The 21,517-nt window shown below is 45.7% G+C and overlaps 1 protein-coding gene and 1 non-coding gene across 2 annotated transcripts in view; both read left to right on the forward strand.

Annotated features, from left to right (window-relative positions):
• Arsb (arylsulfatase B) overlaps positions 1–21,517 on the forward strand; it is a 158,457-nt gene that overhangs the window by 82,056 nt on the left and 54,884 nt on the right. Inside the window, 1 exon segment of the mRNA NM_033443.1 lies at positions 16,681–16,751. Coding sequence (NP_254278.1) covers positions 16,681–16,751 — 71 coding nt within the window.
• On the forward strand, positions 13,943–14,071 carry LOC120101241 (small nucleolar RNA SNORA24). Its single transcript, XR_015679295.1, has one exon. It is a non-coding gene; the product is annotated as a small nucleolar RNA SNORA24 (small nucleolar RNA).

The raw sequence follows: 21,517 nt of genomic DNA on the forward strand, positions 1-21,517 counted from the left end.
AAGGATGACTTTCAACTTTATCATTCCAGAAAGAAAAAAAAAACAACCCCTCCCCCCCTGCTTCTGCCCCTGGCTCCATGCAGGTTTTTCCACATCAGTGGCAGGGCATCTTGTACCCAGCAGCAGGTACCAAGAAAGCGGCCAGTCACCTTCCCAACCAGCAAAAAAACAAGCGGCCAGCCAAGTGTCAGAGTCACTTGATCTATGCCCAGAGGATGGGAGTTTTTTTTTTCCCAGAAATGGAAAAACCATTTTTTAAGACGATGTTGGTTTTTTTCAGCGTTCAGCAGAGGCGCCTGAGTTGGGCATGGCAGTAATGGATGGAGGCCAGCGATGGCCAGTGCTGCAGAGGTCTCCGTCAGTGTGCAGACATCAATTCTTCTTAATCTTGCTTCAAACTGTTAAACTGCTATGAGAAATATCAGAGTTCCAGGGCTGTCCTAGATTGTTTTCTATTGCTGTGATATACCACTGTGACCTAAAGAACCTCAGGGAGGACAGGATTTATTTGGTCTATACGCCCAGATCACAATCCATCACTGAGGGAATTCAGGGCAGGAATGTGGAGCTAAAGCCATGCTTGTTGCTTACTAGGTGCTCTGTGGATGATACTTCGCAAGCTTTCCTATACAACCCAGCACCATCTTCCTAGGGATGGTGCTGCCCACAATGGGCCTGGCCCTTCTGCATCAATTATCAATCGAGACAATACCCCAGATATGCCAGGAGGCCAATTCTGTAGTGGAAGCTTTCCTCTCAGATGACTCTAGGTATCAGGTTCACAGTTAAAACTAAGTGGGACAGGGATGTTGTTTTCAAAAAGGTAGTTTCTCTTCCTTCCAAGAACACTCATCACTTGGACCCGCCGTGTTCAGCAGAGGAGACTGGATACCATGTTGGCAAGGGTGTGTGAAAGAGGCAGCCGTTCATTTCGTAGCAGCCAGTAGCAAGAAGAGGGCAAGACCAAGATATAGTCTCGAATGTACTTACTCAGAGATGCTCATCTGCAGCTGAGGCCCTACCCTCCAGGCGAGCCTCAGTCCCCAGTAGTCTCATCAGACTTTGGATGGTCAGTGGATTAAACCATTTGCTTAGGTCAGAAGCCTCATGATTAAATCTTCCCTGAAAATACTGAGAAGTGTGTGTGTTCCTAATCTTCTAGATATTTTTTATAAACCCAATCAAGTTTACAACTAAGGCTAATTATTACGACCTTCGAGTGTGTCATCTCTCAATATCCAATCACCAGTTAAGTACAGCTGGACTGTTTTCCATTTCACGCTTTGGTGCTTTTACTTCTAAGAGTTAAACGCTGGTCTTTTAACTTTAACTCCTTGAACACCTACGGTGTCATGGCTGCAGTGCAGCAACTGTGAATTAGCAAACAATTAGCAGCATGCGTGTCTCCTCTGGGTGGTTGTGACTAGTTGGTCAGCCTCTTTGCGGGTCCTCTTCGCATGCTGGTTGATCTTTGATTCAATGTCAAGCATCACAGATTTACCTTGGTGGCTGCCAGCCTTTCTGTATTCCTCTGAATCTCGCTTTGGTCAAAGACGCTGTCATCAGTACATTTATTTGAGTGATGCGTTTTTGGAAAATACATTTTAAAGTTTACTCTTTTGAGAATTTCATACATGTACACAATGTATTTTGATCGTGTCTACCCCTCAGTCCCCCAGACTTCCAAATCCCCACCAGCACATCCTATCCTCTCAATACTTCATGGCCTTCCTCCTTTTATATAATCCACTGAGCATGTTTAGTTTTGTCTACACGCTCAGGGGTGTAGGGCCGTCCATTGGAGCATGGTCAGCCTACCAGGGGCTGATGCGACTGACTCTTCCCCCTCCAGCACTCATCAGTTGCCAAAAGCTCCCCAGATAGAGATGGGTTCTTGTGGGTCCCTCCCTGACCCATGCTGGAATTTCGACTGGCTTGATTTTTGTCCATATCTTAGGCAGGTAGCCACACCTGCCATGAATTCATAAAAGCAAAACTAGTTATGCCCAGAAAACACTGTTATGGCAAGTTATGTCTCAGGCCTTCCCAATCCCTGTTCTTCCAGTCTTTCTGCCCTCTCTTCTGTAACGTTCCCTGAGCCTTGACGGGAAGGGTGAAATATAGACATTTGAGATAAGCCTGTTGCGTGATTCTTGCATGAACATTGTGGAGGTAACCAACTGCCTTCTGACTGGGTTTAACCCTGTCTTCCACATTTCATTGTCTTCTTCACAAGCCTCCGCTGTAGATATTTGGATCTACCCGCAGTTTTCTCTGAGCTTTTTAAAAATTATCTTCTCTTTTCAGTTCTCTTTGCTCTCTGCCTTTTAGTTATATTTCATGGCCCTAGTTTCTGAGAGTTTTTTTTTTCTGCTTCTGCTGCTGTTTCTCCCCCTTCCCCCCTTCCTTTTTGAAAAAGTTACAAATACATTTTTAAAGATTTATTTATTTATTTAATGTATGTGAGTACACTGTAGCTGTCTTCAGACACAACCAGAAGAGGGCATCTGATCCCATTACAGATGGTTGTGAGCCACCATGTGGTTGCTGGGAATTGAAGTCAGGACCTCTGGAAGAGCAGCCAGTGCTCTTAAGCGCTGAGCCATCTCTCCAGCCCCTTCTCTTTTCTTTAGATAGTGCATACACTGTGGTCCTGCTAGCCTGGGACCTACTGTGTAGTTGATGCTGGGCTCAAGCAGGCTGCAGTCCTGATGCTTCAGCACTGGGTTACAGGAATAGGCCACCATGCTGGGCTTACTTGTTTATTCCATTTTCTTCCCTTAGGTCAGTACCTAAGGTCAGTACCTGGGGATTTAGAATTTCCAATGCCTGGTGGTTTTGGGCTTAATTCTGCTCAGAAGGTTGGGAAGCGATACTACAGCTTTTATATATTGACAGGTACTGTGTTGATTATATTTGCATAATGCCGAAATATCGTGTGACAGTTTTGCTGGGCTTGTGACTTTCTCTCCATAGTGGGAAAATAGTTTTCATTTGCCAAAGGTTTGAATTATCCTTTGCTGAGTCTTTTTAAATTTCCCTAGAAACTCGGGACTCGTGGCAGATTCTTTTTGTTTTCCAAATTAATTTCTTTAAATCAAGGACCCAGCAATACCAGCTTGTTAGTCAGTGTAAACGTTCCACACAGGGTTTTCTCAAGAAAGCTGAAAGCACCTGATTCTCTTGCCAAGTCATCAGATCCAGTAATGTACAGGCTTAAATCTGCATTTTTAAAAATTGCCATTACACTACTGCATAATTTATCAAATTGTAAAAACAATTCTGCCTGACTTAAGGGAATTTAATATTTAGTACATCAGCTGAAAGACTTAGGTACTTGGTTATATTTTTAATTAATTACTTCAACAAGTAGCCCGTGTATAAATATTAACAAAGCAGAAACTATTCTTGAAAAATGGAAAATTAAAAAATTAAATGCTACAGCTAAAAGCACAGCACTGCTATTATATAACCCTGTAAAAAACCCCATGGTAAGAATATCTAACCCCACTCTTAAAAATGTAAACAAAAAGAAAGAAAAGAAAAGAAAAAGAAAATCCATGCAAAGTCCAATGGAAAAGATAAGGAAAGCAGCTGTAATGAGATGGAAACGTCTCTCGGTGAAACATTACGTAGAAATAAGTCAGTCAATTACCTCTGCTTTCCCTAGATGTATCATCGTCGGATCCTGCTAGTTTAATAACTGACTTGTTAATTTACCGTCGAAGCCATTTCAAATGGGAAATGGCTCCGTTACTGCACCGGATTGCTACAAGCTCATAAAAAGCTGCTTGAAGCTTAAGTTAAATGTTGTCCAAATTTCAATAATTTCTGGAAAGTGAGCATTACCCTGGTAAAGTAAGTTTTCTCTTTTTTTTTTTTTTTTTCATAATGCTAAGGCAAGAGGGCTTGAAGTATCAAAGAGTCCACAGAAAATGGATGCCCCAGTAATATCTTTTTTAAAATATAAACACTGTATAATATATATTATATACATAAAAAGCTAGTGTAAATCCTTCCATGGTGTGGGAACAGATTTGAAAGATGCCTCCTTTCAGCTGTTAACCATCTTCCCGTTTGCAATAGGTTTAAAAAAGTCGGTTTTCTTTTCAGACATAACGTGAGTTTTCAGAATGACGTTGCCAACACTGACTGATGTGGTGATGGGGAGGCAGCTTACACTTCTAATAGGCACAGGGCGTGGCTGGCTGAAGCAAGATGTTACCGGCAGAACTGGTTTATGCTCCTCCAGAATCACATGGTCTTCACCTTAACTCTGTCTCTTCTGCTTTACGGGGTCCTTCGGTTGCTGCTGGACTGATGACCATTTCCCACTGCTGTTCCTTTCAGCAACTGATCATTCTGAGAACTGACACTGAGTTGTTTGTCCGGAATGTCCTCAGTTTCTTCACTTCAGCCATCAGGTTCATCGGTATCAGGGCCGAAAGCTCTAACTCAGTATCTCTTTCAGGCTTAGCATCCACAGTGTCTTCTGCGCAATCATCCTCTCTAGGTCTCAGCTCAGTTTCCCTGCTTAAAGTAAGGTGGCAGCCCTCATCCAGGGAATCCCACTTTTGTAGCACGGCCAGAGCGTTAGCTTCCCTCTGAAGAAGTAATGAGTCACTCTAGACTGCTGAAGCTCGATGCTCTGCTGCTGTGATGCTTTCTACGAGCAGAAAAATCAGTAACAAAGACTCTGCCCGCTCAACATAGCGTGCTGCTGGTGTGGCTCGGTACCGTATGAGCTTGCACCTAATGACAGCATTAACGTAAGGGAGATAATCTGATACACCGATGGGCTTAGTCGGCCCTCCTTGGGGAGCAGTTGCCTGGACAAGATCGGTTGTATGGCAACCTGTTCGGGAGGATCGGGAAATTGCACCCTATTTTGAGATAATGGGTCAGTCACTAAAGGGAATAATTGGGTCTTCTTTTGTCCTTCTCTGACCTTCAAATAAATGCACTCTTCCGTTTCCATCCCCACTGTCCAGGTTCATCAGCATCGCAATTGAATTAGCTATTGCGTCTCTGGGTTCTGAACCAATGGCATTTATACAAGAGCGTCTGGTGTCGTGGCAGATCCTTATCTATCGTCTTACCCATATTCATGTGTGTTTGCTTTTTCCTCAGACCTGCAATAGCAGGCTGTCTTCTGGGGTGGGATCCGGTACTTTAACATCTTCTTCAATTCAGAAGAAACCCCAGAGTGAAGTGTGGAGACCCATGCCTGTAATCTCAGCACTGTGACAGAGGTTCACTGACCAGTTGAAGGCAGACCGGGTTACGGTTTTAGGATAGCCTCAACCGTAGAGTGAGAGCCCACTTGAAAACTTCAAGGAGAAAAAGAACATCGCCTTACAGTGGCAGAACCACGTGGTTTCTGTGAGGATGTTGCCTCCTTGCTGACGGTCTGATGCATAGCAGAACCTGCTCCAGCCACTTCCTACTTTCCCTTTCCCATCTGTTCTTCTCTCTTCTGTCACGGTGGCATTGGTCCATCACCGAGATCTTTTCCTACACTCTCCAACTACCCAATATCCAGACTCCCTGAGATTCACGATCTGTTAGATCTGTGTTACCATTTTGTCCCTTGAAGTGTGACTTTCCTTTTCCTATACGCTGCCATTTTCCTGGCTTATCTCTACCCCTGCGTGGGTTCGGTCTTTCTCTTCAGTTTCTGGGGTATGTCCTTACTTCCAGCTGGGGGTGGAAGGGTACCCAGTTTCCTGGTGTGCTGGGGGCTGACATTTGGTGCTCTGTTTTTACCAATGAGGCTTCCGAAGGGACCGTGTGAAAATATTTAAATTTAGATGGTCATTGTTGTTCCGCGTTCCTGGATTCTTTCACCACCCTCAGATAAAACAGCCCCAGGAATCTTAGACTAAATGTCACTCGCAGGATCCAAAGACTACCAAGTATATATTTCATGAAAAGAAAATGTTCGAGAAATTATTTGTTATGTTACTCCTTTAAGTTTTTTTTTTGATTGAAATATAATTTCATGGCTTCCCCTTCCTCCCCTCCACACCTATCCCTGTGCTGCGCTCTCTGCTCCATCTCTGCACCCTTCCGATTTTAGCGTGTGTGCTGCCGAAGCGAGCACTCTGCTGTTTCTAGTCCGTGGCCTCCTTTTCCTCTGTTCTTACGTGCATATGTATGTGAGTGTGTACTTATTCCTAAATACATACACCCACCTTCTCAGCCTGTATAACGGTACTTGACTGTATGGCTTTTCAGGGCTGACCATTTAGTGTTGGAGAACCATTTGCTAGCTCTTCTCTGGGGAAGACTATTCCTTCTGCTCTCAACATTCCTTGTTTGCCTATAGTCTTTTTAAAAAACTTTTTATTGATTCTTTGTGAGTTCGACATCATGTACTCCAGCCTGCTCATCTCCCTGTCCCATCACACTCACACACACACACACACCATAGAAAACATCTCAGCATGGAAACTGTGGTGTGTCAACAGTGTGTCTCATAGGACACCCCTCTGCCCACACATCCTTATGTGCACATGTTCATTCCAACGAGTCTGGTCTGCTTCAAGATCCCCTGACTTCTGTGACACGAATCACTAGAGCTCCTCCTAGTTATCCTGTTGGTGCTTTGCATCATGGAGATCCGAAGTTTTGGATCAGCAAGAACTGGCCCTTTCACACATCCCAACGGTTCACAGATGATACAGATTTGGGGATAGGCCAACTCAGAGCCCTGGATCTGGTCCTGCGCGGTAGTTGAGCTGGTTGGTCAGCACACTGGCTCTCCCTGATCCTCACCATCACTGCTCTCTCCAGCACTGCTCTGGCTAGGCCACCCAACGCTGTCACCAGCAGGAGGCAGGGCCAGCTCTCCTGCTCTCCTGCCCTCAGGGTGTACTCACCCACACCCATGCCTCCAGGGCCAGGTTCACTGGGTTACCTAGACAAGGGGCAGGGCCTGCTACTGACAGTGAGGGGGCAGGGCTAGCTCTCCACTCTCAAACCTTTGGAGCCAGCTCTCCTGATTACCAATGGTGGCAAGAGGGGAGGGCATCAGCCCCACACCACACCATCAAGCAGACAAGTAGCAGGACCAGCTTACTCTCAGCCTTGGGGCTGAATCACTAGCGTCCCCTTGACCAGGGCCAGCTTTACTGTGCTGTCTAGGTGAGGCACAAGGTGTCTTCCAAGTGTAGACACCCACCACCCACCCCCATGACCGTGAGCAGAGGTACCAGCTATCCTGAATGCCACAACCAGTGAGAGATGGGACCAGTTCTGCACAGTCCCTGACCATCCATGTGGCTCCTGGCGATGGCCCCAACAAGGGGCATCCCAGTGTTCTCTAGTGGTAGCATGACCCATGGACATCAGCACTGACCCTGCCATGGACCCAGATATGGCTCTCAGTGGCAGCTCAGGGCTGGGACCTCACCATGGCCACTCACAACAGGCTCCTCCTCTCCACCCGCGAGTCTTCAGTTCCACCTCCCTTCATAATTCCCAAGCGGTTCCACTTCTCTTTCCCTCCCATCTGACCACCACATCCTCGAACACTGGTGGCTCCCACTGTAGGCTGACTATGCAGCTGGTGGGCCACTGGGTGACATCCTCCATCCATGGTGCACGGTGTGACAGCAGGCAAGTGTCTATGGCCCTGCTTGTGCTGTGCACCAGAGGCCATGCCTGTGGATGGCATGATGATCCCCAGGTCTGTCTGTCACTCTTCTTCCTCCCATGCTTTTAGGTGTGGTGGCATGTAGGGCTCTGTGTGTCTATGGCCCCACCTAGCCATGGGGTGTGGCACAAGGCAGGTTTGTGGATGCACGGCAGAAGGCAGGTCTCTGTCTCTCTGTCATCCTCCTCCCAGGCTGCACTGCCTGAATTTGATTTGACTTGGTTTTTGTGAGTCCTAGGCATAAGACAGCTTTGGCCCCCCCAAGCCAGGCATCAAGCTAGGGTGAACAAAGGACCGCCATCCTCTCTGCCCCTGACTGACATAAGAACAACACTGACAGCAACAAGGTGTCTCTTTGCCCATTGTCAGGGTTGGGGGGGTGGGTTGCTTATAGTATGTTGTTTTGTTTGTTGCTGCTGCTGCTGCTGCTGCTGCTGCTGCTGCTGCTGCTGCTGCTGCTGCTGCTGCTGTTGTAGAATGGAGGCCTTGTGAGATTTTCCCTGTCCAGGTCGCTGTGTCTATTGGTGGTGGTGTTCAGCTCATGTTTGGCAGCTAAGCTGGTGAGACTTTACGTGTGTAGCTTCTGTCATTCCTAGGAGACTCGGTCTCACAGAAAACTCCCTGTTCTTCTGTCACGTGACATCTTCCCACCCTCCCGTCCACTGTCATCCTGGAGCCTTAGGTGCAGGAGTTGTACGTGGGGCGGCGGACTGCGCCACCAGGCAGAAGAACTGGTAAGGGAGTAGCAAGTTCAGGACCCCAGTAAATCTCATAATTGAGAACAGCAGGAGTTCAAACTAACTCCCAACCAGGTTCCTGTCCTGCAGTACATGACCACGACACCCCACTGAGAGGACCGAGACAACTGGTCCTGTGACGTGAAAACCTAGAGTTCTCCATGCTAATGAGGTAGCTAGGTAGGCCCCGAGCGTGTAGCCAATGAGTGTCCCTTCCCGGGCATCCCTTCCTGCAAAAGGTATTTAATCTCTGGTTCACCCAGAGTAAGATGTGTTCATCCTTATCTGCCGAGAATAAAACAGTTTGGACAAGGCAAGGACTGTCTCCTTCTTCAAGGATCTAGGTTGAGGAGGGCGTTGAGAGTTTGAGAACCATGCCCCATCCTCTGTCTCAGCCCCTGCCATTTCTCACCCAGAGAGACACAGGCTGACAACTCTATCTTAGACCGCATTCTGCCTCCCCTGAGGGGTGTCGGCAGCCCACGGTGGCAAGGAAGAAACAATGCCAAGCACCCCTGCGTTTTGGCATGTTGGTATTCCCGGCATCCTCAGCAGTGAGGGAGAGACGCAGAATGACAATGGCGTTGATTGGCTATTTTGATTCCCTTCTACAGTACGGTGCCTGGTAAACGTCCCCAGTCTGTGCCTGCAGCATGCTGTACTTTAAGGGGCTTTCCTTATAGTGCAGTCTGTATCACATTCTTGGAAGCTATACTGCCTGCCATTCCCTTCCTTGTTCCTTTGCCATTTGCTGTCTGTGTCAGTATAAACAAGGGAGCCACCAAGAGTGGATACAGAGCTACCATCTCTGAGAACAGTCTGTGGGCAATCACTGCCCATTTTTGTCTTGTGTAGCTCCTACTTGGTGAGGTCGGAGAAAGACAAAACGGATGCCTTTTTAAAAAAAAAAATCTCTTTGGATCGGGTTTCGATCCTTATTGTAAAACCAAAATCTATGCTGTTAGTCTCGCCAGCATTGGCGTTACTGAAGTCCCCTCAGGACCCTGGCAGCTGGTCTTCTGCCTACTTGCCAACACTGCTGCTGGTTCTCATCTTCTGAAAATTCTTCATGAGTATTAAAATGGAAATTGGAAGAAGGGGTCCTTATCCCCTATGGCTTGTCCTACTACCAACCCAAGAGTCTGGCCCGTTGCTTTTTTTAGTAAGCAATAGGAAAAGATTGTATTAAGAGTACGATGTTTTGATAATTACTTTTTTCTTGAGTATTCTACTTTAAAAACTTAATAAGTTCCTTAATGAAAACAAGCAGTAATCCAAAAGGATCTCCCCATCCTCTAGCAATAAAGTCAACTTACATTTCCTTACCAGATTTTGTCTAAATTTTATAATCCCCATGCCTAACCTCTTTTTTCATGGTAATGTTTGCACGTTACAGGGATTTTCAAGGAACATGGGTCTTGCATAGAGCCAATACTCACCCACCCGCCCCACATGCGGTGAATAGAATAAGTCCTGGTAGTGATTTCCCCAGAGTAATGTTTTCAAAAGTGTGCTTTGTGGTCAGCTCTGGTTCAAATCTCATCTCCTGTGTTTATTATTCATATGCTTACTAAAATCTCCAGGCATCAATGTCATCATGTGCAAGACAGGACAGGGTCTGGGAAGGATGCTCAATAGTACAGCAGCTTCCCAGCACGCAGGAGGGCTCCGGGTTCAATCCACAGCTCTGCAAAAACCCTGTCAGTTAAAATAATATGTGAGCACAGTGTTTCCCATCTTGTTAGCGCTTACATGAGAATCTGGGAGGAACGTTTGAGAGCCTGAGTGCGGGAAGAGCTCAGCAGCTGGGAGTGGAACTGGTGAGGAAGCCATCCACACTCACACATGCATGGGAACCACCCCTGCAGGACTCCCCATGTTTTTAGCAGAAACTGGTGTGGGTTTATTTGTTTCGTTCAAAATTTCTCCTCAGAAATTCTTGCCATTGCTGTTTCCTTTTCTAGGGTGTGTTTTTGTGACAGATGGCAAGCATCTGTGGATAAGAGGAGGGGTCATATAATCACACCTCGGTTTTATGCGGGAAGGGTTTGCCCCCTTCAACATGGAGCACCATGAAAATCAAAAGCTAGGAACTTAGCAAATGGATATCATGTGACCACGAGGTGTGAAAGGGTGGAGTCCTGTTAAGACAGGTCATCGCTGGGCAGCGCCTCTTATGTCAAAGAAAGCGAATATAGAAAATGTGAACTTTAAGGTGAGTTTAAATGAAATATTGAAAAGTCACCAACGACGGCAGCATTTTATTTTGTCAGTCGCATGAGAAAAAAATGAGGAAAATAATCGATGCGTTTGTTGATTTGCAGTTAGAGGTGAGGGTTTCTGATGCTGTGATAAACACCATGACCAGAAAGAAGCAAGTTGGGGAGAAAAGGGGTTTATTTCATCCTATACTTCCACTTCATAGCCCACGATTGAAGGAGTTTAGGGCAGGAAGCTGAAGGCAGGAAGCTGAAGGCAGGACCTCTGATGCAGAGGCCATGGGGGGATATTGCTTTCTGGCGTGTTCTCCGTGGCTTGCTCAGCCTGCTTTCTTAGAACACCCAGGACCAAGAACCTATGAGTGGCCCCACTCGCAGTGAGCTGGGCCCACATTAATCATTAGTCAAGACTATGCCTCTCAGGCTTTCTACAGACAAACTGGTAGGGCAATTTCTCAACTGAGGTTCCCTTATCCCAAATGACTCTAGCTTCTGTCAAGTTGTCATAAAGGTAGCCTGCGTAAAGGTATTTGTTCATGGAATCATAAAAATAAACTAAATGGATGGCATAACACGTTCAAAAGATCCTGGAGCTATAGGTAAACGTTTCACTGTGGGATATAGTATAGCATAGAGGTTAGGAGTGGAGATTAGGAAGTCCATCAGCCTGACTTTCAGACCCAGTTCCAACATCTGCTCAAACAGGGGTCTTGTTAATAACTGTCTTAATTAAGCTTTCCATTGCTGTGAGCAGACACCATGACCATGGCAACTCTTACGAAGGACAGCATTTAATCGAGACAGGCTTACGGTTCTGAAGTTTAGTCCATTATCATCACAGAGGGAAGCATGGTGGTGTACAGGCAGCCATGGTGCAAGAGAAGTTGCTAAGAGTTCTATGTCATGTTCCACAGGCAGCAATATTCTACACTGGGCATAGTTTGAACATAGGATACCTCAAAGCCTGACAGGCAGTGACACTCTATCCCCAACAAGGCCACGCCTACTTCAACAAGACCACATCTCCTAATAGTGCCACTCCCCATGGGCCAAGCATTCAAATACATGAGTCTTTGGGGGCCATACCTATTCAAACCACCCACAGTACCCTAACCAACTACCCTAGCCAAGGTTGGGTCTGTGTTGTTGAGGATTAAATGAAATTAATACATGTCAAGTATGTTAAACATTTATAAATTTGATTGTATTATTAATATTATTGGTGGGTTTTGGTGTGTGTGTGTGTGTGTGTGTGTGTGTGTGTGTGTGTGTGTGTGTGTATTCACATATGTATGTAAAGGCCAGAAGAGGGCATTCAATACCATGGAACTGGAGTTACAGGTGGTTGAGAGCTACCCAAGATGGGTGAAAGGAACCAAACGAGTCTCTACAATATTAGTAAGCATTCTTAACTGTTGAGCAATCTCCCCTGGGACAAGTCTTTTAATGTCTGTATCGGTCCTAGTTTCTAGTATTCAAAGCAAGCCTTGACAAATAATCAAGAGCCTCAACTAGCCCTAGTCTGCTAGTCCAGGGCATGGAGGAAACATCCCCTGCTTGGTTGAGGGGCAGTCCTCAGGAATTAGAGGTGAACAAAGTGTCCTTTCTCTTTGTCACCTCCCTGCTGTGGCCATCCTCACAGGCCCAGCAGGGGTGAGCACAACACAGTCCTGTTCTCTGAGCTCCACTGTAATAAAAGCAAACATTGCTTGGAGTCACAGATTGGGTATATGATTTAAAAAAAAAATTCCCACAAACATCAGCAGCCGTGACTGAAGGATGGAATTTCCCAGATGGATTCCTAGCCTGTTGAGGACAATATTACTTAAGCAGCTTCACTACCTGTTCGAATGCTTCCAAATAAGGGAGATTCATAGGTAGCAGATCACATCTCCTCTTTTTATCTGTGTAGTTTGTAACGAGTAGGCTGCATTAACACTGATGTCTTCCTCCAAAATGGGAGGCGCTCCCTCATCTGAGGGAGGGCATCCCGTGTCTTAAAACTAAAGTTAGCAGCTGTCTGGCTGTTTTACATAAAGGGGCAGAGAAGGTACAACCCAGCTTTATACCGTGTTAGATCTACGACTCAGAATATGGTCTTGGGTCGTAGGTCATTTTCTCTTACACCCACCATTATCTCCTAGGGAAAATGTATAAGGCTTGCAGGAGTCTTTGAGATTTCACCAGCCTTCCATCCCAGGCCCCCCACCCACCCACAGATCCATGCCCATGTTCTAGAACATGTGTGTTCTTGGCCTCTAGTCTCTACGGAAGTCAGTCAGATGGATTTTAGATTGTGTTTTACTTTTATGCACTGAGGTTTTGTGATGTAGCTCAGGCTAGCCTTAAACTCATGGCCTTTCAGCCTCAGCCTTTTGAGCTGCTTGGATTATAGGAACATATTCTACCACACCCAACTGTGGCCTTCCTGAAAGGACACTGTTTAAAGAGAGTTCCTTCAATGCATCTGTGCCGATAATTTACTTTGTAATTACGGATGGAAACTACACCGCCCCACCCACCACCACCTCTCCTCTGCCCTGTTTTCTCTCCGCCTCCCTTGGAATTGCTTCCTATCCTGTTCCTCTTAACTCCTCCCAGCCCTAAGCACTGAGACCCTGAGTCCTTTACTGAAGGCAAAAGAAGTGAATTCAGCAATGGAGCTTGAGATCATGTGGCCCTAAAGCCATTGCTATTTCTAACTACCGATAAAGACAATGTCTTTCAAACACCCGCAAGGAGATTTCAAGACTCCTGAGAGGGAAAGCGCACTTAATAGATTATAAATAGGTAGAATACAACTGAATTCCAATATTAACGAGCGCATTCTGACACCACCCATACGTAATTGTCCTGCCTTTGACCTCTTAGAACACCCGGGCACCTGAGTTTTCACCTTGTTACCGTTTCAAGTGCTGTATCTGTGCCGTCGCGGGCATTTCCACGGACAATGCGTTTATTGCGGTTATCGCTGCTGCTGCTGATGTGGGGGGGGGGGGTTGATGTATGGCTCAGGTTGACCTCCAGCTCACATTTCTCTTTCCCAGCCTCCCAAGTGCTCAGTATACTTATTCTTGATGGCACCTGCATTTGCTAACTGTTTAAAAGCACAGTGGAAAGTGGAAGTCCTCTATAGTTTGTACTCATTCTTCATCGTAGTTAACAGTCTGGTGTATATTTTTCCATATTTCTGCAATTACTGTCCCCCCCCCCCCTCCCGACCCTCCCCCGTGCATGGCAGCATTGCCTTTGTGTGATGCTGGGGACAGAACCTAGGGTCCAGTGCATGCCTGACAACTGCTCTGTCACTAAGCTTCACCCCACCACCTCTCTGTGTATCCTTGGACCTATCTGCCGTGGCAGCCTCACTTCCTGGCCACGGGGGAGCAGATCCTTGCTACTGGTAAAGCAGTCGTCCTTGGGCTGGTATTAGAGTCTGGTGTGCACAAATAACCGTCTTGTTAAGAAGCCCTGGGGTGCCAGGGCCTCGGGCATACCTTCCTAAACTATTGTTGAAATGTTTCTGAACATTTTTAAGTAATCATCTGTAGGTCTCTAAACCCTGTCCCTTTCCAAAGGGTTATTAGCACATCCGAGTTATCGTACGGTGAAACATACATGACATATTTTATGTCTTGAGGTATTACATGGTTTTAAGATGAAGCAACCCAAGATATATATTTTACTCAGTTCTCATAAATGTCGATTTTCAAAGACAGCCTGGAGTCCCTCAGTGTGTTTGGCATTGTTTCCAGCATTTGTCTCATATTGCATCTTCTTGGCGTGTCTTCTAACCACATCCTCACTAGAGTATCTTGATTAGCATATTTTAAAAGTGGAATCATAACACCCTGTGACAGTCGGGGATTTGGAGGTCCCGTTGGCAGCATGAGAATTCTGTGTGTGAAGAGATTTCCCAAGGAATAGTCAACAAGGGTTGTCCTCCACCTCCAGGGCTCAGAAAGTCACAACATCTTATTCCGTTGATAAGATTCATCTACTACATAATTAATTAGAAAAGTCTCCTTGACTTACTAGTGCCTAGTATTTTGGAATAGTCAGGGAAGCTCCAGTTTTGAAGATGAGAGGTCACATAGGAATAGAGAACCCAAGGTTTAGAGGGATTTTTTCATCATTCCTGCCTTCTTTTGAATTGAATGAACCGTTCACATTTTCTATACCCAGAAAACACACTTTTTTTCCTAAAAATATAACATATAAATTCTACTCAGTTCTATCTAAATTTAGCCAACAGTCCTTTTCCCAAACCAATGCAGGCGCACTGCCTTCTTTCTGCCCCGCACTCCTCTCCCAACTTTCTAGCTATTGTTATTCTGGAATTTCACTCAAATTGCTTGTTTTATGCCCAAGACACCAGCACCATCATTCTGTTCATTCTCAAAGGTTTATTATTATTATCATATAAGTATGTGCACTTGAGTGTAAGTTCTCACAGAGGCTCTGCCTTGAAGCTAGAGATCTGACATTGCTGGGAATTGAACCCAGGTCCCCTGGAGGAGCAGGGCATGCTAGTACTTGCTGGGCCTCCTTTCCAGGCCCCTGTTCACAGTTTCTTTGCCCACCTTCCCTTCCTTGTATTCAGAGCCAGTAGGGACTAGCTATCAGCTTCCCATCTATAGGTAGGCAGTTAAGTGTTTGGGGAGAAAATGGAAAGGGAGTGGGGTCCTAGGAGATAAACCTTGCTCTTAACACCAACCCATCTGCAACGTGGACCCTAGAAACTGAGGACTGGGGACATCCTACAAGAGTACTGTCCCTAAAGCCTAGAGATGTCTCCAAGTTATTTACCTTCTACTCTCTAGAGGGGCTGTGCTATGGGAGTGAAGAAGAACAATGAACTCTTGTAAAATGCTCTCATTAAATATATGTGGGTTGTATCCACCTCCTTTTGGATGAGTGTGCCTGTGTGTGTGTGTGTGTGTGTGTGTGTGTGTGTCCATGTATGGGGTGGGTGTGTAAAATTAACATTATTTAGGAAACAAAGGCAATGATAGTCGAAGTTCTTTTGATTTGGTTTTAAATTTATTAATTACATTTTAACATTTTCTTGCTCAAAAAATACCAAGTTGCACATTGACAGATCACACCTTTTGAAGTTCTGTTGTCCTTGAACTCTAAATTAACTATTATAAATAACTGGTTGTGTGTTTGGGTGTAGACACTGGGCCATCTGGAAAATGTGTCTTCTTGGTTATTTAAAAGCTTTATCGTTTACTGTGATGGTGACAGTGTTTTTCCGCCAGCCATGTATAGCATGGGTCTTGGATCAGCAAGTATCCTCATCTGTCTGCTGGTGGTCAGCAGTGATTTGCAGTTCCGTGAGGCTGAGACGATCTGCCAGGATGTTTATGTTCCTTGTTTTTAGAAAACCCTGCTTTCAAAATTACACAGTCCAATATTTTCCCAGTAACTCACAATACAATTTCTCTCCCGTCCAAATGATATCAATTTGTTCTTTATTCAATAGAGGTTGTGGCTATGGTTACATGCCATTTCAAGAAGGGTTTTAAAGGCATTCATTTAACACATGCTTCTATTAAATCTGTGATCCATGTGTGGCGGCATAAACATACAACCCTAGAACTTCTGCAGGAAGAGCAGGAGTCAGAGACCAGCCTTTGCTATACAGCAAGTTCCAAGTCCGCCTGGACCACAGGAGACCCTGGCTTAATTAATTAATTAAGTCCCATTGGCTGTGAGCAAGATGTGAAGATCGTGACAAGACTAATTTTGAAGAAGCCACGACATCTGCACTGTTGGCGTCACCATCCTGGAAATCATTCTTTCTTCATTTCTTCATGCAGTCACTCCAGATGACTTAAGTCCTACACCTCTTCCATAAGGAATGGTCGCATTTAAATACAGCCACAGTGTCACCATACGTCTGACACTGGCATTCTTATGTGGAGTTTTCAGTGATTATTATAACATAGACAAATGCCACAGTGGCAGATTCGGTTTTGTCTATAGACACAAGGAAAGGGAGTCATAAAATAACGCATATCCATTTGAGAAGAATTAACGCCTCCTGAAAATTCTTTTCCAGTGAAGGAAGCCCATCCCCAAGAGTGGAGCTGCTACTTAACATCGATCCAGACTTTTTCGATGGCTTACCATGTGAGTACGCAGCCATTGCTGCCACGTTAATTGTTGGTGGTTGTTTTAATAGATACTGTAACTCTAGCTGGTAATCTCATAATGGCATCAGCCTGCGACATTAGTAAACTCCGACTCTGCCATTTGCTGGCTGTATGTAGCAGGAGCCTACAAGACCCTCCCGAGGCCCTTTTCCACTGCCAATCTCATGTCATTGCCTATGTCACCTGAAAGTTCCAGAACCTTTCCCCAGAGAATTCACCATCAAACAAGCCACCGTCCAGCTCAGGGGTCATGTGAGCCACCATAGCATTGGAACGGCAAGACGCTACACAGCTCTGGCCGAAGCTCACATGTGTGAGCCTCCCAACTGCCCCGCCATCATTCAGCTTCATTCTGCCCACTACCTGCCGGAGCTTTGTCCTTTCCTTGGGGGGTACAGTGCCATTCTTAGCACTCACATGGGGTCCATACCAGCTCCCTCCAGATACTGCCCTGCCTTGGTAAACTCTACTTCTTTGTCCTTTCCAAAATATGTAGCAAGTGACACAAGACTCCACCCCTTAGACAGGCCTGACTGTGTCACGTGACACCTAGCTCCTTCTCACCTCTCCTTGTCATATTCTTACCCAACACTGCTGTCCTCCTTGCCATCTCAAAGCACATGGTTGGTTATACCCTCCCTAAACTCTAAATACCTGTTTCCTGCCTCTCTGCAGTTTCCAGAGCATCCCAGAAGCCAGGAAAAGCAGCTGTCCCTTCCTTAGTATCCCTTTGTGTCTCTGAATAGCACCAGCCACAGAGTCTAGCTGGGCGTGTGTTTCCCACTGACATGAAGGGCCTGGGTGACCCTCATCAGTTAACAGAAATGCATAGCACTTGATAAGCACTGGTCATTATTTGATCCCAGAGTAGACATTTGGATGAGAGCTTAGATACAATTAACAATAGGAAATTTCCAGGAAAATGGGAGACTCTGGAAATTATTATGTTAAGCAAGGTAACCCAGAGTTGCCGGATGACATGTTCTCTTTCATGTGCAGATCCTAGCTTGTAATGTCTAAATCTATGAATATATGTCAGTGTGGGTTTAGGGTATAAAACTGGAAAGAGGACCGTGAAAGGGAAAGAAGGGTTGTGAAAGGGGGGGAGAGGACCATGAAAGGTGTTAGGAGATGGGGAAGAGAGGAATGGACAGAAAAAACAAATGATGTTTGACAATGACATATGAAACCTAATACCCAGTATGCTAATTTTAAAAAGCTAAGCACCATCACCACCAAACCCCACTGGATAGATTAAACGTAGAAAAGGAAAATACCCTGCTAACAGCAGGAAATGTTTCTTCTATTGGAGTAAACGTATACTAGGAGTGTTAGACATGGGAGAGCGCCAGAGTGGGCTAGGTTTGTGCTGTCCGTGGTGGTAGCCACTGGCTACATGTGGCTACTGAGCGCTTGAAATGTAGCTAATCATGGGTTGAGATGCCAGACCTGAGTATAAAATACATATCCAACTTTGAAGACTAGCTACATACGTGATGCATACGTGTTGGAATGGCGGCCCTTTGACTGTGTCAAATTGAACATAACAGTTTATATGTTTCTTCTTCCTTTCTTAAAGCATGACTGATGGAAATATTTTAATTATATACGTGGCTTGCATTATAGCTGTTGGTCTTGAAGTTCTTTCTAGAAGGTTCTGGGGAATAACCTGCACAGAGACTGATTAGTTTCTGTGAGGCTACAGTGCTTCATATTACCCTACTCCAGGATGTCCAGAATGTGCTTCTCATGGACTGGCTGTGGACTTCCGTCTGCTAAATCCTTGCACAAAAACAAACAAACAAAAACCCTTTTCTCTGTACACTCACAGTGTAGTTTGGCCTTAGAAGTGACAACCTGGAACCAGGTCCTTACATGGCCCTTGCAGCCCTGTTTAGAGCAGGGTTCTTATGATTGCCTTTCATTCCAACCCTTTGGCTGTCCTCCCTGAAATACTCCTATCAAAATAACAATATGGGCAAGAGGTTCCTGTAGCATGCAGATTTGTAAGGGTGTGGAGATCAGGACAGAGAACTCTACTCCTCCATTGTAAGGATGTTTATGATGTGTTGTTTAGTGGATGTGCCAAGCCCCATCATGGTGGTCATTAACCCAGGGACACTTTTGTCCTCTGTTGTCCTTTGTACCTCACATAGAGAAACCTACTTGATGTTGGGACCTAGCAACAACATAGAGCCCACTGGTTCACAGGGCTGAGTGGCCTCTGTTTTCTGTGTCTACAGGGAGCTTCATGCCCACCTCCTTCTCACACAGAGCAACAGGACAGATTGGTTTCTGCTAAGTCTGACTCACTTCAGGCTTCTGTGAGACAAAAATCAGAAAAAAAGAAAGAGAAAAATACTGTCTTTAGTGACTGCTGCTTTGTACCATGAAAATCCAAACCTACTTTCTCTCCTACGTAGTAGGGGAAAAGTCAATCCAGTCAAAAGAAAATATTAGCTTAGAGCCCCACACAGTTGGCTCCCGAGTCTGGTGTCCCCCAGACTGATCCTCAGTCGTTGGCGAGAACAGTCAGGGGTTAGCTTAGTTAACCCTGCTTGGGCACGCCTGTTAATGAGCAGCAATAATGCCACAGGCAGAGTCACAAGCGAGTGAACAGAAAAGAGACCCTTAGAAGCTTTGTAAACAACAGGCTAGTTTGTACTACCAACGTCACTTCACATGATGATATGACCAGGTACCGAGTGTTACCCAGAGAGCCTGGCCTTCTATAGACCCCACATTCCCTCAGAACCTGGCTCTTAGATCTATCAGTTACTCCTTCCACCCCATCTTCAGAGTAGGGGTAATATCCAGGGTCCCTTTGTTACCAGGAAAACTGGGGTCCCCCACGTAGGCGCTTAGTCTCATTAATAAAAACAGACTCGGACGGAAGTTCAGGGGCCGTTCTACTCGAATTTGAAAGAAAAACAACATAGCATTTTAGCTGTGAATTTCCGAGGCTGCTGAATGGGGGTAGATGGAGAAAAGGGAGAGGGCAAGTCGTGGCCTCTGAGTTAGGGTCTGTGAAAGCTGGTGTGTTGGCAAACATCTGCAGGACAGACGAGTGGGGTGTAGGGCCTCAGAGAATGGGTAAGAAAGCAGAATGCCAGGAAAGCATGCTTACTCAGGGAAAACATGCCTGGACTTTAAAAAAAAAAGGCACAGAAAAAGAAGGGAAAATTATACTTTTTGAGTTTAGAACTCAAAAAGCTGGCAAGCTTAGCAGTGAAGGTGTGCTAGCAACTGTGTCAGGGGAGGGACTCTGGGGATATAAGTAAGTGCGTCATCTCATTAAGGGGGTAATTACTCCCCCATCTCCTCAGTATGTTATTAGGTGTATCAGCTTTCCTGGGGTGTAGACACTGGCTATGTGATTGACAGGCCCAACTGGATTAACTCTTAAGGGAAGAAACGACATAGAACATAATATTCTGATCTTTGGGGGGAATCAGAATGTTAGGTCTCCACTCAGGACGGGATGTATTCCGTCCTTCCAGAGACCTAAGGAGAGGTAGTTATGTTTCCCTTTCTAGTGAGAGCAGGAGACCAGATGGGGTCTGTCTTTGTTAGCGTTTTATTGTTGTGAACAGACACCATGACTGATGTAAGTTTTATAAAGGACAACATTTAATTGGGGCTGGCTTACAGGTTCAGAGGTTCAGTCCATTATCATCAAGGCAGGAGCAGGGCAGCATCCAGGCAGGCCTGGTGCAGGAGGAGCTGAGAGTTCTACATCTTCACCCGAAGGAAGCCAGGAACAGACTGAGCATCCTCAGGCAGCTAGGAGGAGGGTCTCCAAGCCCACCCCGCAGTGACACACTTCCTCCAACAAGGCCACACCTTCTAATAGTGCCACTCTCTGGGCCAATCATACGCAAACCACCACATTCCACTCCCTGGTCTCCATAGGCTTGTTCAAACACACGAGTCTAGGGAGTCCATACCTAAACATACTATAATAAATACTATAATATACATGTATGTTATAGTATAATAAAAAAGTACATTTAGTCCAACTTTCAAAGTCTCCATAGTCAGTATCAACAATGTTAAAAATCCAAAGTTCAAAATCTCTTCCAAGATCCATCTAATCACTTAACTATAATCCCAAATTAAGACCAGCAGCCAGCTGGGCAAACTTCACACTCTGCCGTCTCCATGTCTGATGTCAAACTGGTCTTCAGACCTTCACCTCCTTTTTCATCCTTGTTGACTACATCAAATTTCTTTCTCCTGAGCTGGTTCCACTCCGTGATAGCAGTTTTCCTCGGCAGATAGCCCGTGACCCTAGCGTCTTTAACATCTTTGGGTCTCCAGGCAGCTTCAATGTTACAGCTTGTTTCAATGTCTGGGATCCACACATGATCCTCCAAAGGGCTGGCCTCACTTCTCCAGCCCTGTCCTCCATAGCAGTTTAACTTCAGGTTGATCCACACTACACTGCTGATGTTGTTCTTGGTGATCATCCCATGGTACTGGCGTCTCCAATACACTCGGGTCTTCCACTGCAGCTAGGCTTCACCAATAGCCTCTCCTAGGCACTTCTTCATGGTGCCAAGCCTCAGCTCCTTTGCATGACCCCTTCAGTCCTGGGCCAACTGAGGGTGCACCTTCACCAATGGCCTTCCGTGGCCTCTCACAGTGTCCAGCCTCAGCTGCTCTTCATGACCCCTTCATGCCTTCAGAACCAGTACCACCTGGGTGACTCTTATATACTACCAAGTCCAGCCACAGCATGAG

Source organism: Rattus norvegicus, chromosome 2 (genome assembly GCF_021556685.1).
Source record: "Rattus norvegicus strain SHRSP/BbbUtx chromosome 2, alternate assembly SHRSP_T2T, whole genome shotgun sequence".
Taxonomy (NCBI): domain Eukaryota; kingdom Metazoa; phylum Chordata; class Mammalia; order Rodentia; family Muridae; genus Rattus; species Rattus norvegicus.